Source organism: Protopterus annectens, chromosome 9.part0, assembly GCF_019279795.1.
Source record: "Protopterus annectens isolate FY-2018-M chromosome 9.part0, PAN1.0, whole genome shotgun sequence".
Lineage (NCBI taxonomy): Eukaryota > Metazoa > Chordata > Ceratodontiformes > Protopteridae > Protopterus > Protopterus annectens.
Window position 1 is genome coordinate 742,571,777 of NC_056743.1, and position 25,772 is coordinate 742,597,548.

The 25,772-nt window shown below is 39.2% G+C and overlaps 1 protein-coding gene across 1 annotated transcript in view; it reads right to left on the reverse strand.

Annotated features, from left to right (window-relative positions):
- The window catches only part of LOC122811495 (protein FAM71B-like), a 703,144-nt gene that overhangs the window by 103,400 nt on the left and 573,972 nt on the right, over positions 1-25,772 (reverse strand). The window contains exon 5 of the mRNA XM_044083371.1: positions 4,233-4,465. Coding sequence (XP_043939306.1) covers positions 4,233-4,465 — 233 coding nt within the window. The remainder of the gene's footprint in view (positions 1-4,232; positions 4,466-25,772) is intronic.

Genomic DNA, 25,772 nt, shown 5'->3' on the forward strand with positions numbered 1-25,772 from the left:
AATCATAAGCAGGATAAGTCCAACCCTTAGCAGGCCAATTTCTACTAAACTTCGGAGGCTGTACCTGCAAAAAATCTTTAACAGTTTGCATAGATTTAGCCTTGTCCTCCATTTTCTTCAAAACTGCTTCCACCGGCGAACCAAACAACACATCAGACTGCAAAGGAGCATCCAAAATTCTTGTCTTAACATGCTCAGCTAAATTCTGATCTCTCAACCAGGCGTGTGTACGAAGAACAGAACCAGTGGCAGCCACCCTGGAGGAGGCCTGTACAGCATCAAAACCACATTGCAAGGAATGTTTACCCACTTGTTCAGACACATGAACTAAATCCTGCAACTCTTTACAGTCAATACCTTCCGCTAGAGCATACACCTTAGATTTCAACTGTGAAAGAAGATAATTCTGATATTTTAACATGTGGAACTGGCAATTCAACGCCCTCATGGCTAAAGTGGAAGAAGTATACACTTTCTTTCCCCATCTATCCAAAGCCCTTGCCTCTTTATCAGGAGGGACAGGATTTTTAACAACTGAGGCCTTTACACCTTTAGGCCCCTGAGAGACAGTTTCGGGTCTGCCCTAGGACTCTTAAAAGATACTTATGAGCTTCAGGCACCCTATAATATCTATCCGGTTTAACAGGGGCAGGAGGCAAAGAATCAGGGTTCAGGGAAGCCTCTGCAAAAACATCTTCCACCACATTCAAAACAGGAGGTATAGCTAAAGGCCTATGCTGGGGTAAAACAAGAACTCCCTAAGCCTTTTCCTGGAATCAGAGAAATCTTGGCCTTCCCATTTAAAATGCTCCCTCATGGAATGCAAAGTCTCTGAAAATGAAAAATCCTCAGGAGGAGAAGCAGACGGAGTAGAATCATCCACATCAGAATCAGAATAAGGAGGGAACTCCTGCAAGTCTTCAGAAGACTCAGAAGCCTCCGAGCATTGCTCAAAACTCTCAAGCTCAGGTTCCACCCTAGGCCTCTTATCAGGAGGGGGCATAGAACCCCTTATCATAGTAATCAAATCCTCTGCCATTTTAAGCATATGTTTCTTAGGCAAAGACCCTGAAGCAGTAGGAGAAACCCCCACTGAAGCAAAACTTGGCCTGCCCCTTAAGGAAGCCTTGGAAACAGAAGGGGAGTCCCTAACCACCTTAGGAAGTGAGGGAAGAACAGCCACCTGAGAAGGCCCCTCAGCCTGGCCTACTTCCTGAGAGGAAACATCCTGTAACAGTAAAGTCTCTCCCTGAGACTCTAAAGAAACACCTGGCAAAACCTCCGGCTCCACTGAGCCTCTAAAGAACCGACGCCTGGAATTGTCGGTTCTTCCCCTAGGCTTTGCTAATTTGTCCTTAGTTTTTAGCGAAGCCGGCCGGAACATCCGACGGCATTTTATAGTTACAACGCTTCCCAAACACTAACCTGGCACAGTCTAACCTTCTCTTAATAGTGCATTTGTTAAATCTAGCACAAGAACGGCATCCAACAACGTCGTGCTCAGGCCCTAAACAAGGTATACACAAAGTATGGTAATCCCTATGAGGTATCTGTTTCCCACAAGAAATACAGTTATTCACTATCTGACATCCGGTTAAATACTGAGGCAAGAAAACCAAAATATTCCCAACGGGGTACTTAGCCAACTTTGATTCGGTCTGAAACTCTGGCTTCAGAAATTTTCAGAACGCCAACCTGCACTCGCAAAATTGCTTCTGCATCGGACCATGCGGCAAAAAAGACTGAGGATATGACGTCGGTCATGCGCATTAGTACCCTGACGTACTGACGTCAGTCTAATGCGCCCTGACCGACGTCAGCCATATACTTTGGTATTCGGGCCGACTGGACAGCGGACTACCCAATAGTTAGGACTGCAGCAATGTGGAATGAAGAACATCTGGAGTCAGTAATAAAGGCCTAGGTTCCGAGGAAGATCTCAGAGCTGACGCAGTCAAGGTCTGCACTGACTGAACAGTCGGTGCCAATACAGTGGTAAAGGTCTGAACCAAGGAGCCCCTCGGTGCCAATATGCAGTAGGCTGCAGGAGAGGACAGAGCCAAAGGCTTCGGTGCCGAAGGTCTGGGCACCGAAAGCACTGGGGCTGACAGAGAGCTCCGGAGCCGAAATTTTTGCCTTTCAGATTTTGGTTGCTGAGAGTCCCCAGCCAGGGATGAAGGCAAGGATTTAGCCTTAGTAGAAACACGCATTTTCTTATGGGCTTTAGGAGGGGTTGAGACCTCTGACCCAGAAATAGCCTCTGAAAAGGGAGATTTTAGAAGTCCTTTCAGAATCAGCTTATTTTTCCTTTCTAACAAAGTTCTGTTAGAAAAGTTTTCACATATAGTACAAGGTGGTTCAACAGATAAATGGGAAGCTCCCAAACAATAAACACATAAAGAGTGTACATCAGAAGTAGGCAGTTTGTGTCCACAATCAGAACACCGCTTAAACCCCGGACTACCCTTTTATCTGCCATATTAACAAAAAGAAAAGTACCAACAATGGTACAAGAGAGTACCTGAAGGTATAAAAAAGAAAAGAAAGGGATTACCAACGATGGTAAGGAGAAATTACCTCGCAGTAAAAAGGGTAAGTAAAGGACAGAGAAGAAAACCTGAAATTATGAACGCTAGATGCGATAGGGCAAGAGACAATAAAATATTAACTTTTCTGACAGAAAAGGAATTTGTAAAGCAATTAAACAACAATTGACTGTACTTAGCTCAGGAGAAGTAGCTTGACACGATCGGATGGCAACACAGCAAATGAAATCTGAGGTAACAGGGAGAGGGGAATTGTGGGTAGGAGTTTAGCTCAAGAGTTTGAAGCTGACATGAGCTTGGAAAATGGCTGGCTTGGTTCTGAGCTCGGAACCCATACATAAGGAATAAACGAGGATTAACAATATCAGATCTTATATTCCTTCCTTTAAAATTTCAACAATTTAAGATCATTATGTAAATAATTTTCATAATGTAACAGCTAGTTATACCTCTTTCTTAACTGTCCTTTTACCTTTCCTACAACCCGCAAGTAAATATTTAGCACTGATATATCATTTTTCTTTGTTAAGAAATGCAGCTACCACATATTTTTTTTTAGGTAACATATTGACATTTAGGGAAAGCAGAAGGTATTCAGTAAAGCCATTTACTATACATAAGACATCATGTATTCCAGAGACTTGATAATGATGGAAGGAGAAAAAAGACAGGGACTGGTTTTAACTGATATAATTCACCTTAAAATGACCAGGTAAAAATAGGTTAAACAGTCAGCAAATGGGGACTCCTAAACATTAATCATTTAATTTTTTTTCATGAAATGCAACAAACAAACCCATTTTATCAAAAGTTCATCATGTTCCTGCTGAGTAGGAAGTAAGGTATATAAATAGAAGTAGTATATGCCAGCTTGCTGGCAAAGTGGTAGGATGCCTGACTATGCTGCTAGCAACCAAAGTTCTACCTGTGACTCAAGAGAAAGAAATCCATTTAGAGGAGTGGGATTAAACTTCCAAAGCTAGTCTCCTTCCTCTAAAGGAAGGGATGTGTTTTGTGCTGCAGTTAGACAAATGAGAGTAAGGGCCCCACTGCTAAGAAAAAAACTCTCTATAGGGTATATTCACTTGTCATTATGGTTATGGCAGGATATTAACTCTCCCCAGGGAAATAAATGAATGAACCATTTGAAAAAAACTCAGCAGTGGAGTATAGACTAAAAAACAGACAGCAGAAATATATTTCAGACTTATCTCTTACTTGGTGGAAGACACAGATTGTTATAGACAGTGAAAAGATATGCAAATCATTTTTCTTAAGATATGATTTAACTCGTCAAGTACCACAGCATGGTAACCCATCTTGAGAAGGCCACTAAATGAAAACTGATAGTTTAGTTAGATAGATTTACATTTTGTTAAACAGATTTTCATAATGTCATTCACACAACTACATACATCACCAAAAATGTATCCACGGGGACACAGGTCATTTGTGCCCATATTCATGTATGTTATCATTCTAATTCTGAGGTTGACAGTGCCATCAAGGAAAGGCACAGTGATAACACAAGGAAAAGCATCCATTCCAGTTCCGTTACTACTGATGAGCCAGTCATCACTAAACCAAATCAAACAAGCCATTCTCCCCTTTATTGAGGCATTTTAGTTGCTAGCTTCTTAATCCTCTTTTAAAAGGAACACCAAACACCAGTTCTGTGATACTGACCTTCCGTTATCCTGCTTTGTCTGGGCTTGCAGATTGTCTGCTGGAACCTTTTTAGCTGGAGCATCTGTTACGGCTTTAGCCTGATGTGAAGTGCTAGCACCATTCTGAGGAGGAGGAGGAGCATGTTTAACTTCAAGAGGAGCGTTTGTAATGTCAAGTGTCTCATTCTTTTCCCTGTGTACTACTTCCTGCTTGGCTACGTTTTCTTCCACTTTCTGGATAACAGTCTTGTCCTATTTAAAGAGCAGATGTGTATAGCAGATGTGTATAGCAGAGGTTGTTACTATTGTCAATTTGATTGCATCAGACACATTCAATAGGTGTTGATCTGAAATACTGTAGGTAAAAAAAAATCTCAACTTCTGTACCATGAGTGAGACACAGAAGTCTGCAGGCTACTGGGACTGTACATCTTGAAGTCCAACTACAAATCAATAAAAACAACTCAACAGGAAAGGAAAACTCTGACCCTAGTATGGAGATTGAACCAAGGACTCCCAGATTCTGTGTGGTTGTCACCAACAAGGAGTCAGCGTGATAAAGCATAACTTACATATGTGCTTATTGTAACAGCAGACATTTAAACATAGCATCATAGCTGCATAATTACAAGTGTGGTTGAGATACCCTCTAGCCCTCTACTGTACTAACTTATCTCTACCTGTCTATTTTTTTTTTACATTTATATTGCAGTCGACCTTAAAATGTTATTAAACTACTAAGTATTAGTTTGTATGTCTGATCTAAAATAATGTACTGTATCAAATGTTATCACAAGTTTAATAAGCTAATCTGTATAAGTTAGTATCTCTGATCCAAAATAATGTACTGTATTTTATGTTACTATTGCATATAATGTATTCTTGTTACGATTGCCAATATTGGAGCTTTTTCCCTGGGCCTCTACTGAAAATGGACATATATCCAGCTAGACTAGCCCGGTCAACAAATGTAAAATAAATAAAATACAGCCATCAGCAAACACGTCTCCTGGCCAAATTTTTTCAACAGTTGGCCATCCTTATGAGAACAAGCCTGTGCAGTCCCTCAATCTATGGCCATTAAAAGTAGAATAGTTAAAAAAGTCTGCACTTATGCCCAGAAAAGGCATGAACAAAAGTGGTATATCAAACAAATTATTAGCGATAAGTCCATAAGATTCAACACCCCCAAGAAAGTATAGATGTGTAAGTAAACTTACCATAGCAGTTGATGTTCAAGTGATCACTGCTGCAGTAGCCTAAGCTATATGGGTTGTATCCTGTACAGGAAGCAATAGCTGTCTCCAAAGCTTTCACGGCACCTTCCATGTGCCCATACATCGGTTCTTTCAGCGTAATGTCTCAGTTTTCTGAGAATGTCTATCATTTATAATATCCTTTTCCCTTTGTTCTCTTGTTTGGTGAAAAATGACTGGCAAATTCAATGTATTAGTTAAATGAAATTTCACTGTCCACCTTTGGCATAAGAGAAGGACTGGGTATCTGAGACATGCTGTTGTTATGGAAGATTTATGAGGGTTTTAAACATTTGGGCTTGCATTTCAGAAATTTTGGTTGAGGTAGCTACTACCAAAATCATTCTTCCAGGAACAGTACTTCAAATCTGATGTAGATGCAGGTTTGTGTATGGTGTGGTTCTTTTTTATTAATGATAGCTTATCAAGAGCTGTGTAAACAGGGTTCTTTCATTGACTGACTGTTTAAATTTATTAGGTTGGAGCCGAGGTCATTGATTCTTGTCTCAGATAGAACAGTTCCTTTATCCATGATAGTCCAGTCTAGGAGTTAGCTTATACAATTAGCATGGAGTGTGGAGCTACAGTGGGATTACCCCCCTGCAACAAAGTTTGGTTTTAAAAGTTTGTAGCATATCGGTGATTTCACTGACAAGTCAAAATATGGTGCCTCAGCATGTTGTCTTGTCGATTGGTCTATCTTGTCAACAACTTAAAAGTCAATAAGACTGTTGTTAATTAGTTGGCTGTTGACAAAATGGCCCAGAACTTTCACATGGAGGTAGCATTAACTTCAGAACCAGGAAACTGAGGTCCAATACTGAAGAAGAAGGGTACCCTAGAGACCTTACATGCAGAAAGAAGTAGCATGGGCAGATAAACAAAAATGGATAAAGCTTTACTGAATAACAAATCAAGAAAATAATTAATCAAAATAGTGACGTTATGTAAAAACTGAGCAACTGAACCTGAAGCTAGGAAATTCTCTTCCTTTTAAACAAGTAGTATTTTCTAGATGTACGCCTCTTAGTTTATTTCTAAATAGAAACCACATCATGTCAGGAAAAAAGGGCAGCTGTTAGAAACCAGCACGATTTCATCCATGCTGTAAAACTGACAGGCTTGAAGTAGGGAATCAGTACCCTTCATTCTTGAAAAGTTTAAGGATTATTGCAAAGATTTAGGGTCAGAGGCTGAAAATGCTAAGAACTACTTAAGATGGTTAAACCAGGGTTGTTTTGGACACAGTGGAGCAATGAGAACAAATTGTGTTTTGCTTTCTTTATAACTTTTAAGGGTAGACTTTGATACAGAAGAGATGAAGAAATATGTTGATATAGATATAAAAGCTGTGGGTTCCAGACTGTGGAAAACCCTCTGGATACCCAAACTTTGCTGTGGGAAAGCTGAATTAAAGCAGAGGAATCTGTGTGTCCAACTAATGTGCAAACAGGTCTACATTTGGAAGACCTCTCAGGCTAATGATCATGACAAAGAAGTACTTGTTCAGTTTCCACTCCTGGGAAGTAGAGGTCTCCCTTCTTAAGGTCTTTGGCAGAATATTTTCTGGCTTGGAATCTAAATGGTCTGAAGTGACAAGTCCACCTGAAGTGTGTTCCCTGGCATGCAGTGCACTGATTCACTGCTGGGATGAAAATCGGTTCCTTCAAATCAGACGCCATGGTTCTTCTCAGGAAAACAGTGGATCTCCTTATTCAGGGAGCAACAGTTACTTCAGGTGAAGGTGTTTAAGTATCTTGGGATCTTGTTCATGAGTAAATGTATTGGGGGTCAGGAGATGGACCAGCTGATTGAGTGTATCAGCAGCAGTACTGCAGTCATACTGGAATGTTCTGTTGAAACAAGAGCAGTCATGGACAAAGCTCTGATTGTACTAGTCAAACTATGTCCCCAGCCTTACCTGTGACAATAACCATTATGCAATGAGTTAGATTATGAAATGTCAAATAAAAGTTATTGTAATGGGTAAGTCACATGATTCTGTCATGTCACTCTGATTAAGGTATTTATACTGTGCATATTGTGTATGATATAAATATGATGAAGTTTTGTGCCATTGTATGTATTAGAGACAAAAGTGCTTATCAGTTTTGTTATTTCAAAAAAAGAGTGCTTTTGGAGCAAACAACCAATTTTTTGTGCCACCATTTCAACAGTTTTTTTACAGTTTTTGGATTAGCCACATTTTGGACTGTTCTTCTGTGCAGCACACATTTTTGTTTTCTTGAATATACAACATATCATTTTGTGCTTCACTTTCAGTGGAAGAAATTGAACAGCAGCTGGTTAACTGTACACTCCATGATAGTAGAAAGTGATGTCTCCATGGATGGGCATCATATGGGGCATAAAAATAAAGGAGTCGGTAATAGTAAGAAAATTATTACCATGACTGCAGATATTTATATGCCTAGAGAGAGAGAGAGAAAAATGAAGAGTCAATGGTTAGAGCAACAACTGATTGCTTCCTGTTAGGGGAAGTTCTACAAGCTGTCATGTTGGCAGTGGCAATGAGAAGTTCTGAGTACTTGGATTACACTTCAGATAATGTTGATGGTAATATTCCTTGCATACTGTTGGACAATAAAGTTATTTTTAAAGAATGCGAACAACTTTTGCTTCAAGTATGAAAGACAGTATTGGAACCTGACTTTCTTTAAAGTGAGTTAACAATAGCCTGCCCTATACAGGTAGGTTAAAAGCCCCTGTCCCTCTACTCAGTCTCGTACAGATTGCTCAGAGGTGACCTGTGTCTGGCATACAAGGCCATCTCGGACCCAGCTTTGATGGAGTTGCTGCATATCCGTAAGTCAAACTCCACTTGTACAACCCGCATGCAAGGCCTCAACCTTGTCTGTGACATTAATAGAACTTGTTGACGGGGATACATTTGTGTCCCAAAGATTCCCCCATCTGTGGAATAGATTCCCTCTCCATGTCAAGCAGAGTACCTCTTTAGTCCTCTTTAAGATGAACCTGGCTGACTGGGAAACAGAAAATACACCTCTGGGATCCCACTTGTGTCCCTGCTGGACAAGGGAAATGTGCTGACTTTGTGGGAACATGGGCAAAATTCTTGGCTAGGCTTATAAGGGCCTTGATGCCAATAGCTTAGTATCATCCTATGAACCTATGTTCGTCTTGATAGTATGTTCCAAGAGGACTTCCTATTAGAATAATGCATACAGGTAATTCACTCAGGTCTGATTTTAGAGAAGAGAAAATGTTAACTGAGTAATCCTATAAAAAGTAATATAATTTGACCAAACAAGTAAGGGGAATATTAATGTCCGTCTCCTCTGATAGACTTTTAAGAGTTACAATGGCAGATAAGAGGTGGGCAATGGTAGTTTTGAATACTGGTGGTTTCCTTCATTGTTCGGTCAGACTGGTGGTTTGATAATCATCCCTGTTTGTGTATGGGAATTGCTTCAGTCTGAGGTGAGATAGTTCAAGAAACTGATATTTTACATGCTGCTGTGGTAATGGATTTATTTATTTATTTTTGTGTTATTTACAAGGATGTAGCAAGCGTGTTTCTGTAATTAAACCATTATAGTGCTATTGATTTTTCAGTGTTATTGTGTGAAGCAAAGGTGACATTTATGTGGATAATGTAAAAAGATAAAAAGGGGTGTAATCAAGAATGGAAGAGATAAGCCTGATGTAAAGGCAGTTTTCTGAGGAGCACTGTTTTGCCAGCTCAGGTTAATGTGTCATGCATTGAAGTTATTGTTGAAGAAACCAGTGCATGCTGCATGTGGATTTGTGTTTTCATTGTTTCGCACATCTTTACAGCAGCACGCACATTTGTATTGGCTATAAGAACACTGGACCTCTTGCAGGGCACACACTGAAATGTGTGTGTGTGTGTGTGTGTGTGTGTGTGTGTGTGTGTGTGTGTGTGTGTGTGTGTGTGTGTGTGTGTGTGTGTGTGTGTTATCCGCGGACTCGTTGATCCATTTATTCTCCAGTCCATTCTCTATCCATTTCACTGTTCAGGGAGGAGGCAGAGAAAACAAGGATGCTGGATGCCACTCTGTTATAGTAACATACCTGTATGTGTGTATCTATATTTATATAGATGTATATAAAATGCATATTATACACACAGCCACATCAGTTTGGAAGGATTGCCATTATCTCTACCTCCTGTCATTACAATGTGGATGTAAGTATGAGTGCTCTGTAAAAACCACTGTGGATTTACACAAGGAAGCCATGCTGATTCCTTGTAGAGGGTGCCCCCAGTCAGGAACTCAACTGAAGAACCAAGCTCTGTGAGACAGTAATACTAATATGTGTGTCATTATTTTGCACTATTTGTAAACTGTGTTTTGCATAATGCTGCTGGTAATGGGCGTGTTGGTACCCCATTGATGCTTGCTTAGTTTTTAAAGGTAGTTAAGGAGAGCTAAGCCCCTTTCCAAGTAGTATTAGGAAAAATAAAGTTCTCAGAAAATGTAATGTGCTATTAACTTCAAAATAAAGACTAAATATTCTTACTTTATCCCTCTTTCTTCTTGGCTAAATATGATCAGCAAATTAAACATCATCACTGTACTGGTCTGAGGTTAGCGAAGAAGAAGTGGGATTGTCAGAGAGATGAAGAAAGTAGACAGGAGTATAAGGAGATGAGGTGCATAGTAAAGAGAGAGGTTGCAAAGGCTAAGGATAAGGTGTATAGAAAGTTGTATGAAAGGTTGGACACTAAGGAGGGAGAAAAGGACCTGTACCGATTGGCTAGACAGTGGGACCGAACTAAGAAAGATGTGCAGCAGGTAAGGGTGATAAAGGATAATGAGGGAAACATACTCACTAGCGAGGAGAATGTGTTGAACAGATGGAAGGAGTATTTTGAGGGGCTGATGAATGAAGGGAATGAGAGGGAGAGAAGGCTGGATGATGTGGGGATAGTGAATCAGGAAGTGCAATGGATTAGCAAGACGGAAGCAAGGATAGCTATGAAGAGGATGAAGAATGGAAAGGCTGTTGGCCCAGATGACATACCTGTGGAAGCTTGGAGGTGTTTAGGAGAAATGGGAGTGGAATTTTTAACCAGATTGTTTAATGAAATCTTAGAAAGTGAGAGGATGCCTGAGGAGTGGAGAAAAAGTGTTTTGGTACCGATTTTTAAGAATAAGGGTGATGTGCAGAGCTGTAGTAACTACAGATGGATAAAACTGATCAGTCACAGCATGAAATTATGGGAAGGAGTTGTGGAAGCTAGGTTAAGAAGGGAGGTGATGATTAGTGATCATCAGTATGGTTTCATGCCAGGAAAGAGCACTACAGATGCGATGTTTGCTCTGAAAGCGTTGATGGAGAAGTACAGAGAAGGTCAGAAGGAGTTGCATTCTGTCTTTGTGGACTTAGAGAAAGCATATGACAGGGTGCCTAGAGAGAAGTTGTGGTATTGTATGAGTAAGTCAGGATTGGCAGAGAAGTATGTAAGCGTGGTACAGGATATGTACAAGGGTAATGTGACAGCGGTGAGATCTGCAGTGGGTGCATTTAAGGTGGAGGTGGGATTACATCAAGGATTAGCTCTGAGCCCTTTCTTATTTGCACTGGTGATGGACAGGTTGACAGACAAGATCAGAAAGGAGTCCCCGTGGACCATGATGTTTGCAGATGACATTGTGATATGTAGTGAGAGTAGGGAACAGGTTGAGGAGATCATGGAGAGGTGGGGATATGCTCTAGAGAGGAGAGGAATGAAGGTCAGCTGGACTAAGACGGAATATATGTGTGTGAATGAAAGGGAGGATAGAGGAATGGTGAGGATGCAGGGAGTAGAGTTGGCGAAGATGGATGAGTTTAAATACTTGGGATCAACAGTTCAGAGGAATGGCGAGTGTGGAAGAGAGGTGAAGAAGAGAGTACAGGCAGGGTGGAGTGGGTGGAGAAGAGTGTCAGGACTGGATTTGTGACAGATGTGTACCAGTAAGAGTGAAAGGGAAGGCCTACAAAAGGGTAGTGAGACCAGCTATGTTTTATGGGTTGGAGACAGTGGCACTGACAAAAATGCAGGAGTCAGAGCTGGATGTGGCAGAGTTAAAGATGTTAAGATTTGCACTGGGTGTGATGAGGGTAGACAGGATTAGGAATAAGTATATTAGAGGGTCAGCCCAGGTTGGACAGTTGGGAGACAAAGCCAGAGAGGCGAGATTGCTTTGGTTTGGACATGTGCTGAGGAGGGATGCTGGGTATATTGAGAAAAGGATGCTAAGGATGAAGCTGCCAGGTAACAGGAGAAGAGGAAGGCCTAAGATAAGGTGGATGTGGTTAGAGAGGACATGCAGGTGGTTGGTGTGACAGAGCAAGATGCAGAGGACAGAAAGAAATGGAAACAGGTGATCCACTGTGGTGACCCCTTACCGGGAAAAGCCGAAAGAAGAAGAAGAAGACTGTACGGGTCTATATTATATCATCGAACAATGAATAATCGACCTCATGTAAGCGAAAGCTTACAATCTCAAAAGCTCAGAACAGTGTTCCAAAAAAAAAAAAAAAAAAAAAAAAATGAAACAATACATAAAGTGGGGGGCTTTGCCCCCCACACCCCCTTACTTAAATATATCAACTCTGAGATCGCACTACAGTGCCGAAAACGGCAAAGTAATGGAAGCAGACAAGCAAATTCTTTCCATGGGAAAGAATTTGCTTAAAAGCTGCTTCGCTATTTTGCCTTTTCGTTGTTTTAAGTTCGACCAAGATGCACTCAATAGAATGTGTCTTCGGTCATCTAATAGGAACCCTCACTGTACAGTTCATTGAGCTGCACATCATTGAGTATGCAGATTATGTATCTCTATCAGATTGCTTCTTTACATTGTGACACAGCCATATTTATTTGCTTGCTTGTGTTGCTCAGAAAAGTCAGATTAGGTGGGTGGGAAATCGCATATTATTGGGTGGTCCATAGTGAAAAGCTCCAGAGAATCAATATCTTTGCATAAATTTATAGCATAAATTACAGAAATGTTTCACATAAAATATTTACAAAAGTGTAGTTTAGAAATAAATAAAAGAGATTATGCATTTGCATAATAGCACAGCTAACACCAAATATCTTGCCATGAAAATGTTTCATAGATTTTAGCTCTGTTTCACATAATATTAATTCAGTTTGTGAGTGAATTGCAGTAACACACAAATAAATGGTAACAGATCGGTATATGCACACATTGAGAGTGGAAGAGCAATATATTCATAGAAATTAAAATATTTATCTAAAGAAAAATAACAGTAGAATAAGAAGGACTAAATTATAGTATAGTGGAAGAGTAATCCCCCGTGGAGATTAGTCAGTCAAATTACAAAAAAGTGGACAGGGGAGTATGAAGGAAGGTGAAAGAAAAAGTTGGAAGGTGAAGGAGGAGTGTATAAAGATGGTAAGAAGGGAGGAGAGTGAGAGAAGTATTCTCAATATAACTGGCCTTTCAAGGATGTTCTGAGAGAAGTAGGCATTCAGTTGTGATAATTGTCTATGTTAGATTATCCGGGTGAAGAGCTACTACACATGTAACAGATACTACATTTTATACGTGATTAAGCATCACTGAGCATAAATGAGCTGAAAAAGGGGTAGCACTAGAGCATCAGAAGAGTAATTGTCTAATGTAACATCTGATTACATGCATACATGTATGTATAACATTTATTAATTATGTGTATGTTTCTGTAAACTTGGATAGAACCGGGGTAGAATGCTTGATGGGGTAAGAATGCTTGATTATATGGGCCATTTTCAGACTTAGCCCATGGATTAGGAAAAGGTAATCACATACAGATTTTTTTTTTTTTTTTTTCAAAAATGTGGTATAAAGTAAGAGAACAGAAACAGGTACATTACGTAACCTAGAAAGGGTATGTTATGGCAGTGTGGTATTTACATGTTGTATGGACAGTGTTTAAAGAAGTAAAATAATGCTTATAGACTGGTTTGGAGACTGTAGGGGTATAAACATGGAAGAGAGTATTACGTAAAGGGGCAGTTAGAAGAATAACAAGGGTAGGAGTTATATAAAAAAGAGGCAGGAATAAAAGTGAAAGGAACTTGTGTTTTAAGGTTGTGGCAGTTTTTATGTGACAGATTTTCTCTTCATCTTCAGTTGAGATATCTCAAGGTATTTTGAGTATTGATTATAATATTTAAATGTAAATGTGTAGGTGTGTGCAGTGACGAAATTGTGGAGAGTGGTGGCACAGGGTTGCATGCCCTCTCCTTTTAAGAGAGGAAACTTGCTGCCTGGAGCTCTGAAGTTTCCCTTGTTGCCCACAAACCATTTAGCAGGTCAGGTTCACGCTTTATTTTCTCAGTTTCTTTTCTAAGTACACTCCAAATATGTGTGTGTGTGTTTATACATACATATATATATATATATATATATATATATATATATATATATAAAAAAAATTTCTTGGCTGGGGTACCTTCTGTGTGGAGTCTGCTTGTCCTCCCTGTGTTCGTGTACGTTTCCTCCGGGTGCTCTGGTTTCTTTCCAGGTTACAAAGACATGCATCTGGAGTGTTTCTCCCTGGGCCTCCAATGAAAATTAGCTTTGTTCCCAGTCGGACATTCCCAGTTAACAAATGTTAAATAAATATATATATATATATATATATATATATATATATATATATATATATATATAGTTTCTCCAAATCTTTTGGGTTTCTAATACCATGATGGGAATGGACCTCTTTCCTACGTCAAAGTATGATTAAAGTTCATGAAATGAGTATTGTTTCACTCTTTGATGTCAGCCAAAAGTGCTCTTCGCAGCACCAGCAATGTGCCCAGTAATGACTCCTTCTGCAATTTGCATGGTGTTACATGTATTAGTAGTATATTTAAATATGATTGTAGACTCCTTTTTATAAGAACCATTGTTGCTACTGCTATTGGAACTGTCTGGGTATATTTCTTCCACTTTGCTCTTGTTTCTGCCTGCAAATCCTGATATTTTATGACTTTGTGTCTCTCTGTACCCAGGGCACTGTAGTCACTGGGTGTGGCGATTTCAGTGATCAGTGTTACTTTTCTCTTCTTTTCCTGGATCACTATATCCGGTTTTCTAGCATCTATCTTTTGAACCGTTGGCAGTGGATGATCCCATGTGATGTAGACTCCTTCATTTTCTGTGACGCTTTGTGGCTTATGTTTCCAGCGTTTTTAAGACACTTCAGTACCATAATGTTTGCACGATCCCCAGTGCATCAGTCTCGCCACATTATTATGCCTTTCAGTATACAGCCCTTCTGCCATTAGTATGTTGGAACCAGCAATGAGATGTGCAACTGTTTCCAGTTCGATTTTACAAAACCTGCATTTGTCTGTTTCTCCCACGTTCAGTGGACTTTGTAAACCAACGTGTACGTAGTCCACTGTCTTGTGCCGCCAATGTTAACCTTTCATCTCTTGGTTTAAATTCGCCTCTCCTTAACCATTCCTGCATTCGTTCCTGGTCAGCATGAGGTTCTTCCAAAAGTTTTCTATACTTGCAACTATATTTATGCATTTTCCACATTTCTTGCCTTCTCATCTGGTCCTTCATCTTATATTCTTTCTTTTGTTTTTGGCACATTCAGTTACTGCCTGATTTTTATCCAGTTGTGGTTTGATTTCCATTCCTGCTTGATGCTGATATGCTTCTGCTAGCCTAAGTAGGGAAGTCATCTTAGATTTATTCTCCTCATGTTTCAAAACTTTCACTACATTTGGGTCTTGTGAGGTCAGCAGATGTGTGGAGTCCGACGATTGCAGATCTATACATATAATCAATTTCAAGGAGGCCCATCCCTCATTCGGAATGGGGAATATATAATCTTGGTATGCACTGATATTTATAATTCATTTGATGAGCATGAAGCATCCTTCTTGTTTTCCTATCTAATCTATCCAACACCTTTTGGGGCCAATCAATTACTCCAAAAACTGTAAGTTAGGACAGGAAGAGCTAATTGGTTTATACCTTGGATTTTGTTCCTAGATGTCAATGCTGTTTTCAGGATTAATTTACATCTATTTGCATTTGTTCATGCTTTGTTGTTGATCCTTCATCCATTGCCAAATATTTATACACTCCCTCTTGTTCAAGTTCTTTTAGATCACATTCTTGCCCCAAACTGATGTTTTCTTGGTGCTACAGTTTTCCTGCTTTAAAGGTCCGCTTTCGCATATTTATCAAGACCAAATGACATTCTTGTATCATCTAAAAAGTTTTGACAACTTCCAGTTGTGCTTTCAGTTCCTCATCTGATGAGCTATACAGTTTCAAATCATAGACAAAGAGAAGATGAGAAGTCTTTACACTTTGTTGCTTTCTAGGAGCCACATTATAGCCATGACCTAAGCTGTTAAGTAGACAGCTTAATGGGTAAGGGTAAGGGTAAGGCAGAATAGCAGCAGTGATAGACAATTACCCTGGAATATCCCCCTTTGGATTTTTATATCTGGAATAATAAGTTGTCCTTTGTCATGGCTTAATTGCAAAGTGATCTGCCACTGTTTCATGGTCACTGTAATGTAGTCAATCAGTGTAAGGTGTATCTTATACACTTTTAAGCACTCTTCTTTCCGTGAATGTGGGATATTGCCAAATGTTTTTTTTTTTTGTAGTCAAACCATGGCATACTTAAATTATTCCCCTTTTTACAGTTCTGTACTATGACTTAAACAGCAAATAATCCATTGTTCTATATGATTTTCTTTTATTGCCCCTTTTGTTTTACTGCCATAATTGAGTTTTCTTCTAAATGACTATAGACTCTGTTGGCATCAATTCCAGTGTATAGTTTGTACGTCACTGGAAGGCAAGTTATTGGTCTATAATTTTTATGGTAGCTTGCCGGTTCACTCTTAAGTAGGAGCATTGTTTTTCCTGTTGTTAACCAGCTTGGTGTCTGTTCGGGGTGCACATATAAATAATTTTTACTCATGGCTAAATCTTCATGCAAAGATGTTAATACTTTTAACCAGACGTTAGGTACGTCATCTGGGCCTGGGATTTTCCAATTAGAGACTTTTCTTAACTTTGTTTCAATCTCACTGGTTGTTACTTCATCCCATTTCATATCCTCTACCTTTATTCTTTTTACTTCTTCTATCCATTTAGCATCTTTGTTATGTTCCACAGGATCTTCATAGATATGTTTGCAAAATTTCACTATTTCTTTTTTTTTATGGTCTTTAAATTCCTTTACCTTGTTACCCAATTCTCTATAAAACTTTTTTGGGTCATCAATAAATTGCTTATTTTGTACTTTTCCTTTATATTTGTCTACATATATTCTAAGTTTTCTGCCTGTGCTGAGATTTTTAGTTTATTTGTGAAAGTGCATGATAGATCCTGACCTGTTCTAATACTGTGCATTGATTTTTTCACGTCTTGTCTTTCTAAGTATTTTCATTGATCTATTCCCTCTTCTATACTCCTCGAATAGTGACACTTCTTGTGTTAGTTGCTTTATAGTTTTCTCTGTTTGATACTTCCATGACAGTGTTCGATTTCTCCCCTTTCTCTCCTTCACTACCTTGCATTCTTGTGGTAGAATTTTATCACTTATCAATTTAGTTGCACAGTAATCTATCCTGTTTACTTCTGTTGTATCACATGAATCTCTATGGACAGTCCTAATTACTATGTTCATTTGTTTCATCGAACTTCTGACTTTCTGGGTTTTATTGACCTTCTACAGTGTACTTCTTTCATTGATCTTAATATGTCTATCTCTATTCAAGTTAAGCAACTTTTCTCTTAGCTCGGTTTCTTCTAGACTGAGGCCACACTTTTTGTTTTCCATTTCCTGTGGGCATTCTACAGAAAGTTATATCGCATAATCCTGTGGCACATTCTCTTCAACTTCATCATGTGCCATCTGTTGCTTTGTCATATGAGAACTCAATGGCCTATCACTCCTCAATATTAACTGCGTCAGAGTTTCCACAGTTTCCTGTCCAGTCCCTTGCTGTCCAGCTTCAAGTGAATGTTTATACTGGTTTTCTCTGGAAGGCTCCAAAATATCTTCATATGGCACCTGACCAATTGCTTCCCATTCCACTGGTTTCACTTTAATTTGGAGTTCTGTTGTTCTGTCCTGTTATAGTGCTTTTTTGAATTAGATTTTCTACACTGAATCCTTCACTTTGGAGGTACTTCATGACTTCAGTTTCTATTTCTTTAACTTCTCCATTACTGATCTCCTTTTCCTCTGTCTTCTTATTTTTAGTACTATAAAGTTTTCCATGTCTGGATTCCTTTGCCTGTATTTCTCTTCAAATACCTTTGGTGCTGCTCTTTTTGTATTGATTAGTTTTGCTTTCTCCTTTGCATAAATATTACACCATATTAAATCTCTTTTTCTTTCCCATGTTCATATTTCTTCTTCAGATGTCTCCTGATTTTCCTGTTTCTCCTTACTTTGGAGACTCATTCCATCATGCTGTGATGTAACCTGTGTTAGACCTTCTACATCAAATCCTTCACTTTGCAGACACTCCATAACTTTAAGTTCTATTTTTTTTAACTTCTGCTTTACTAATCTTCTTTTCTACAGTCCCTCTTTGTGATATCATTTTTTTGTTATTGTGAAATTTTCCATATCTGGATGCCTTTGCCTGTATTTCTCTTCGAATATCTTTGGGACTGCCTTCTTTATGCTGATTGATTAATTAATTAATTAATTAATTAATTAATTAATTTATATTTATTTGCAGTTGCTTTACCAGGATGGTCCATTGGGCTGAGATTAGCCCGTTTTCAATGGAGTCTTAGGGAGAAAAGCTCTAAACATACAAAATATTTAATAAACAAGCACCAAGAATATAATAAACAATTTTTGTACAGTAATGCAAGTACAATTACACGCATGAATTTAGATACAAGTTAAAAGGAATAATAATCATAAGTATTATTTACAGAAAGTTGGTTCATATAGTGGTAACAGAAATAAAATAAGAAAAAAACAGATGGTTCATACAGAGGTAACAAACATAAAATAGGAAAAAAATGGTTGTTAGATAATTTAGAAGTATGTGAGCTCCTGCTGAGAGAAAGGCTGAGTTTTAGATGTAGTTAAGCAGGAGTAGTGCAGTAACATTCCCAATGGGATGCTAGGTGTGAGTGAAGCAAGGTTTTAAAGGAGGAGTGACTGCTAGTGGAATGGATCAGGGGTGGCAGTGAGTTCTAGAGGCATGCTAGAGAAAATGAGAGTATAAGCTTACCAGGTGGGTGGGCAGGTTTATGAAATTCAATAAGATTTTGAGTGTTTGATCTTAGGAGTCTATCAGGTATGTGCAATTTGAAGGTGGAAGCTAGAGAGAGGCAGAGTGAGGGAGTGAAAATAAGTTTATGAGGTTGGATGAGTTGAATATAAGTGAGATAGTAGAGCAACTCTAGCCAATTCAGTTTGTGAAGAGCTACACAGTGGTGAGTGGAAGATCGGTGGCCTGTGACAAATTTTGTAATTTTGTTGTAGCAGGAGGTAAGTTTAGCATTGAGGGATGATTGTAGGTTAGTGAGGAGAGGGGCACCATATAGGAGAGATGGGATGAGGTATGTGGTGAAGAGAACTAGCTTGGTAGAAGAAGAGAGGTAGCGATTATAGCAGTATAGCATTCCAAGATTCTGATGTGTTTTCTTGATGTTTGTATGGAGGTGAATACCAAACTTAAGCTGATCATCAATGAGGACACCAAGTAATTTTGCATTGGATACTATTTCAAGAGGAGTATGTTTTTTGCCTTTGCATAAATATTGCACCATATCAAATCTCTCCTTCTTTCCCATGTCCATATTTAACTTTTATACTTTTCAAAATATCTAGTTTTTTTCATTTACATTTTTGTACTTCCTCAGATGCTTCTTTTTCCAAAACAAATCAAAGTTTCTTGATCTATATACTGTTTTTCAAAAATTGTTGTATTGATGACCACACATTTTTATTTGAAGCTTCTGAGAGTTTTTCTTGCGGAGGTATTCTTTCCTCTAACCAAAAAAAAAAAAACATATTGAGCATATGTAACTAGCAGGAACCAATTTCCATAGAAGTCTTGCACAATGTCTGAGAAGTCATTAATTGTTAGACATGAGCCTGATTAGCAAGTGTGTGGTCACATGGCACAGGCATCACAATGTTCAAAATCCTGTGTAACAGTCATGCCCTCCTAACAGTGTTTGTAGTCCAAGCCATTGTGTAGAGTGGTACCTATCACCTGTGCAGATGATGATGGCTGGTACCCTTGACACATTGTAACTTGTGTGACCATGTACAAATGTCTGATGCACAGTGTGAGACAGCATTACATTATGCAGCTGTCACAAAGTTGATGGAATAGGAGTTTGTGTGATGTGATACATGTAATTTACATGTCCTTTAGTAATGTGTAGGGCTTACACACATTTCCACAAAAATGAGAGTGCTATGAAGTGTGCTTTTGGATCTCTGGCTGCAATACTTAGGAGAACTTGGACTAAGATGTGCATGCAATATTCCCAAAAGGCCACACAGCATGGCCTGGTAAAGTGACTTATAATACATTAGACAGGAAAATTATAGAGGAAAAATTGTCATTCTGTACTCATGATACTGACAGTAGCAGTTCACTCCTGTGTGCTTACTGCCTGACTTGACAAGTTTAGTTAGTACAACTGCAAATTGGATGCTGCAACCCTTAATTTACAATAGAGTGTAAACCCTTCTAAGTGGCGTTTTGTGCTAACTGCATACATTTCTTCTGTTGTTTTGGAAAGACCGAAGCAAAAGTTGTAATGTGAAAATATGAAAAACATTTTTTGGCTGAGTAATGTTGGCTGCCAATTAACAATTCAATATATGAGCAGTTTAGCAGTAAGATTGGAAATGTGCACAAAGACAGGGAGTGCCTCAAAGCAAATTTACTAGTCTGGTTAAAGTATTAGAGGATTGGTAAATAGTTTCAGCTGAGTTCGAGAAGATCGTATTAAGCTCAAAAAATGCATCAGTTATCTGCATTATGCAAGTGATACTTACTTGCCCAAAATATTCAGTAGACCCCCCACCCCTGTTAAAAACACTTCACTGCATGGACTGTAGAATACAGTGAGATTTCAGTACATTCTTTTACTGTGCCAGTATCATAGACACAGGTTTGCAAATTACTGTTTTGCAGTCATTCAAAATATGTGGAGATGATGCAAATGTCAGGAAATTACAGAAACGCCATGTCACTAGACTGCTGTTCCTCAGAGATTGGAAAGCAACAATAAGTTAACATAATAATGTTTTGTAGAGATAAATAGGGGTAAATAAAAAAATCACTAGTAATAAAACATACTGAAATAATCAAATTATCTGAAACTGGCTTCAGAAAATTAAATTGAAATTGTTTAAATAAATCTTTCTGCTGCTGCCAAACAAATGAAATAACTAAATCAGACTGCAGGCAGAGGGGAAGACATTTGAAATGGTACTCCCTTCCTTTCAATTGTGAGCTGCCAGTTGCAGTGACAGTTTTCACACCTCTGCAGTAGTGTGGAAGGAGGGGACTGTCAGTTCATGTCGGAATACAAAAGAACACCAAGAACAAAGGCATCCAATTTAGCTACAACTCTGGCTGCTGCTGGATAACTTCAAATTATAGTGTAAAGCAAGCTGTGAGCTAAACATAAATGAGGCTGATTAACAACAGAAAAGAAGCAGGCCTAACACAGAAGGAATACAAACGGACAGTGAGTCACATATTTCCCATTATATGTCAATGGCATGGGAATTCACAGTTACTTCCTTATGTCTGGCATGAGTCACAAAAAGAAGACTTGAAATGGTTTATGGGAAAAAGAAAGGCTTGAAGGAGAAGAAGATCACATTGATATATCAAGCCTCATCAGTAGCCATGCTGTGGTAAACAGACTAAAATTACAAATAAAGCACTTAGAGTGATTTTTATGTGTTAAAATAGGTCTGGAAACAAAGATAGACTGAAAAAACATATTTTTTTAGCTCTAGGGTGGAGTTCTCCTTTAAAATGTGCTGCTTCTTTATACAGTATTTTTTATACTTAAATATTGTGCCTGTTTAGTTTTAGGCTTAAAACTGTATTAATAGTCCTTTTTTCTTTAAAATATGCTTTCTGTAACTAGTAAAAGTGTTTTACATTCATGGCCATTTTTTTCACTGGCAAATAACCTTGGATAATCGCAACTACCTTTTTAGTGCTTTTTAAAAATTTACTCAAAGGTTTTTACTTCAAATTGCTCATTAGAACATTTTTTTCAACAAGAGTGAAGCTTTACTCACCTAGAATGCAGGCCTCGAGCTATGTTAACAGCAAATTATCATCCCTGTAATGTTCTGAGTCTTAGAACAGCCCTTTATACAGTGACACAGGAAGTTAAGGGGAAATCTTTACTGTTGCACTTCCCTTCACTTCTTTTTAGTATGTTGTACTTGTCAACAGATTCTACAGAGTTTTAACAATATTACAGATGTTCACTTAAAAAAGGGGGAGAAAGCTGAATCTTTGGACTACTAGCACTCTACATATTCTAACATTGCAGCAAACTATTACAGATTTGATTTTACAAAAATATAAGTAATGATAACATTCATGTTGTTGCAGCACATTTATATCTGCACAGACAGTTAATGGTAATCTATCAGTGTAGTACCTCACAGGATGCACAGTAGCAAAGCCTGCCCCAAACACGCCTCCAGTCCTGTGGAGGCAGCAGCATGATTATTCAACAGTGTGCGGAATGCAATGTAATTAATATTCAGCATCTGTGCCGAAAGCAACCCAATGTTTTACTGTAGACATTCAGTACCAAAAAATGAAATGCTTTATTAGGGGCATAAAACTAAAATGTGTGTTGTACATCACATTTCAGTCAGTAAATCAGGCAGAGTTCACACAATCAAACTGTTTCTCTAAACGATACTGTTACATTTTAACGGCTGAAAATGTTTTCCCAAGATGCTAGCAGCACTGTTGTACAGCACTTGTTCAGTGCCAAACTAGTCACCTGGCATTAAGGCATCCAAATCTGAAAAGAAGTGGGGGGTGTGGGGGGTGCAGTGCCCCCACAAGGGGGTGCAGGACAGCTTGCCCCCCTGAAAAAGGAGAAAAAGTAATAATTTCTACGAAGATGGAGTTCGTTGTGTGCGTGAATATTTAGCAGTGTACATGACATGACGTGAATTAGCATGCCTGTCAGTCTTCCTCAATATCCCCACCCATTTGGTGTGCCAATCACTGACGGCACGCCCAAAGCTGTGCAGAACTAAGTGTGAGGTACTATACTGGTAGATTACCCAGTTAACTATGATATGCCTCTAGTGGTTGAAAGGATTAATACCATTGTTCAGACATGTCAGTGAGTGCAGTGAGATCATATTCTGATTTCAGGCACTCCTACTGTGTACAAAGAGAGCATTTGGGAAGGACAATCCCTGTAGCCTCTTAATCCTGCTGTGTTCCCTCCCTCAAAAAAAAAAAAAAAAAAAAAAAAAAAAAATATATATATATATATATTATTCAGCTGCTCTTGCTGTAACTGTCTTAGTTGCTGTTCTGCTTGCTGTTATCTGTTCAGTCACTCTTACTCTGCACTTGTTACTGCTTGTTAGTAGCCTTCTAATTTACTGCCTTCTGCACTCGTTTTTTAGTCATTTGTTAATTTAATTGCATTTATTTGAACTGTATTTGCCGTAGTGTTGCTACACACTTGGATGTGCTGGCCTGTACTGTAATTTGAATTGTATTTACTGCTGTTTTAGCTGCTTTTCTGTAAAAAAAAAATCTAAGCTTGTTTCCTGCCTTTCCTGTAACTATTCAAGTACAGATACAGACTTGCTGTATCCAGGACTGTTGGTAAGCTTCTGAGCCCCCCAAGCCTTTCTGTGTTGGAGGGAAGCCTTCTAGCTTATCAGTGGGGGTGGTAAGCACTAGGTAGCCTATCACCACAGGAAGAGTGGATTTTGGCCCTGAAATTGTAGTTCATTGGCCATTTGGGCAGTTTTTCCATCTCTTTCTTCTTTTTGGTTAAAAGCCCATTGTGCATTTGTTTCCCGTCTTTCCTATAACTAGTGAAGTCCAGGTACAGATTTGCTGTATCCAGGACTGTTGGTAAGCTTCTGAGCCCCCCAAGCCTTTCTGTGTTGGAGGGAAGACTTCTAGCTTATCATTGGGAGTGGTAAGCACTAGGTAGCCTATCCTCCATGGGAAGAGTGAGTTATGGCCCAGAAATTGTAGTTTATTTGGCCCTTTGGGCAGTTTTCCATCTCTTTCAACTTGCCGGCTTAAAAGCCTGCGTTTGTACTTGTTCCCTGCCTTTCCTGTAACTAGTCTAGTCCAGGTACAGATTTGCTGTATTCAAGACTCTTTGTAAGCTTCTGAGCCCCCCCCCCCCAAGCTTTTCTGTGTTGGAGGGAAGCCTTCTAGCTTATCAGTGGGAGTGGTAAGCATTAGGTAGCCTATCTACCATAAGAGGAGTGGTTCCTGGCCCAGAAATTGTAGCTACTGGCCATTTGGGCAGTTTTTTTTCCATCTATTTCAATGTTCTGGTTTAAAAAACCACACTTGTGCTTGTTTCCCATATTTCCTGTAACTAGCCTAGTCCAGATACAGAGTTGCTGTATCCAGGACTGTTGGTAAGCTTCTGAGCCCCGCAAGCCTTTCTGTGTTGGAGGAAAGCCTTCTAGCTTATCAGTGGGAGTGGTAAGCACTAGGTAGCCTGTCTACATGAGAGGAGAGGTTCTTGGCCCAGAAACTGTAGTTTATTAACCATTTGGACAGTTTGTCCATCTCTTTCAACTTTCTGGTTTAAGACCACATCTGCACTTGTTTCCTATCTTTCCTGTAACTAACCTACTGGGTAGCACTAGAAAGCCTTAAACTGATACAAGCCTTCTAGCTTAGAAGAGAGACTTTGGAGTGATTAAGTATCAGTTTTCTGTACTTTCTTGCTGTACTTAACTGTTTTCCACCTAAACGCATATTTTCCAGTGTTTATTGTGATTTAAAGGCTTGTTTTTTTCACATATTGTACTTATTTGACTGCCTGCCTTTTTGTTTAAATAATGTGTTTAACTGTTGTAGGCTACACACTAAAGTGCAATAGCCTTTTCTGATCATTTGTAGTCATTTAAAGCTGTTTTAAGTGTATTTTTCACTGTTTTTACCTTATTTAAAAAAAAAAAAAAAAAAAAAAAAAAAAAATTCCTTGTTTCCCGCCTTTCTAAGCTAGTATAGTCCAGTTTTAGGCTATTGCTGAATTCAGGGCTGTGATACTAATTTCTGAGTTGCCCATACCTTACCTGGATAGAAGGAAGTTTCTCTGTTCACCTGTCAGAGAGGGGAGCTTTGAGCAACCTATCTGTCCCTGGAGGAGTGATTCCAGCCCAGAAGTTAGTAGTTTATTGGCCATTTTGGGCTAATTTCTATCTCTTTCATTTCCCTACTATAAAAACCGTGTTTGCACGGTTTTGTGCACCGGACAGCGCTGGTTAGCTATGGTTAAATTATTCCAGGCTCCACTAAGTCTCCTCTTCAGTTTTTCCCTTGAAACTAGTCTAACTCTCAACTTAAGCACTCAAAAAGCATCCTACAGCCCAGCACTTGCTCAGACCTAATAGCAAGCACTAATATACCCTGACACTGATTGCCCAGCAGGGCAAGGCTCTTTATTCACCCCTCACCAACCAAGTGACTAAGCAGCTCACCCTACTATTCAGGCATGACCAGATTTCAGGTGTACTCTCTAGTCCAGCTGGTGAATCTGGGTATCCTGAAGCAATGTTACAACTGCCTCATGTACACAGACAACCCTCTCCTCCTACCACAAAACACTAACATATGCGAGAGATGCAATTATACAGCCAAACTGGAAGCTAAGCTGTCTCCATCCAAGACTGGAACAGACAGTCAAGAGAAGGTTAACACTTGCACCACACCGACAGCCGCACACAGACCTACTAAAACAGCACTGGCAAAAAATACACATAAATATACAAAATCATACTCGGAGGCTCTAAATAAAAACCTGCAAGAGCATCAGAGACCACCAAAGCAGACACGCAAACAACCTGCACCTCCCGTCACAAACCAGACAACACATAAAACACAAAATCAGTGTGCCGCACAATCACAGCCCTTAAGGCGAAATAACATACCTAACACACTAGTAATAGGTGACTATAGACAGGCACACTGACATCCCACTCACTATGCTGAACAAGCAGAAGGTTACTGTTAGCTGCCTGTCTGGAGCCAGAATCTGCCACATAACACAAGCACT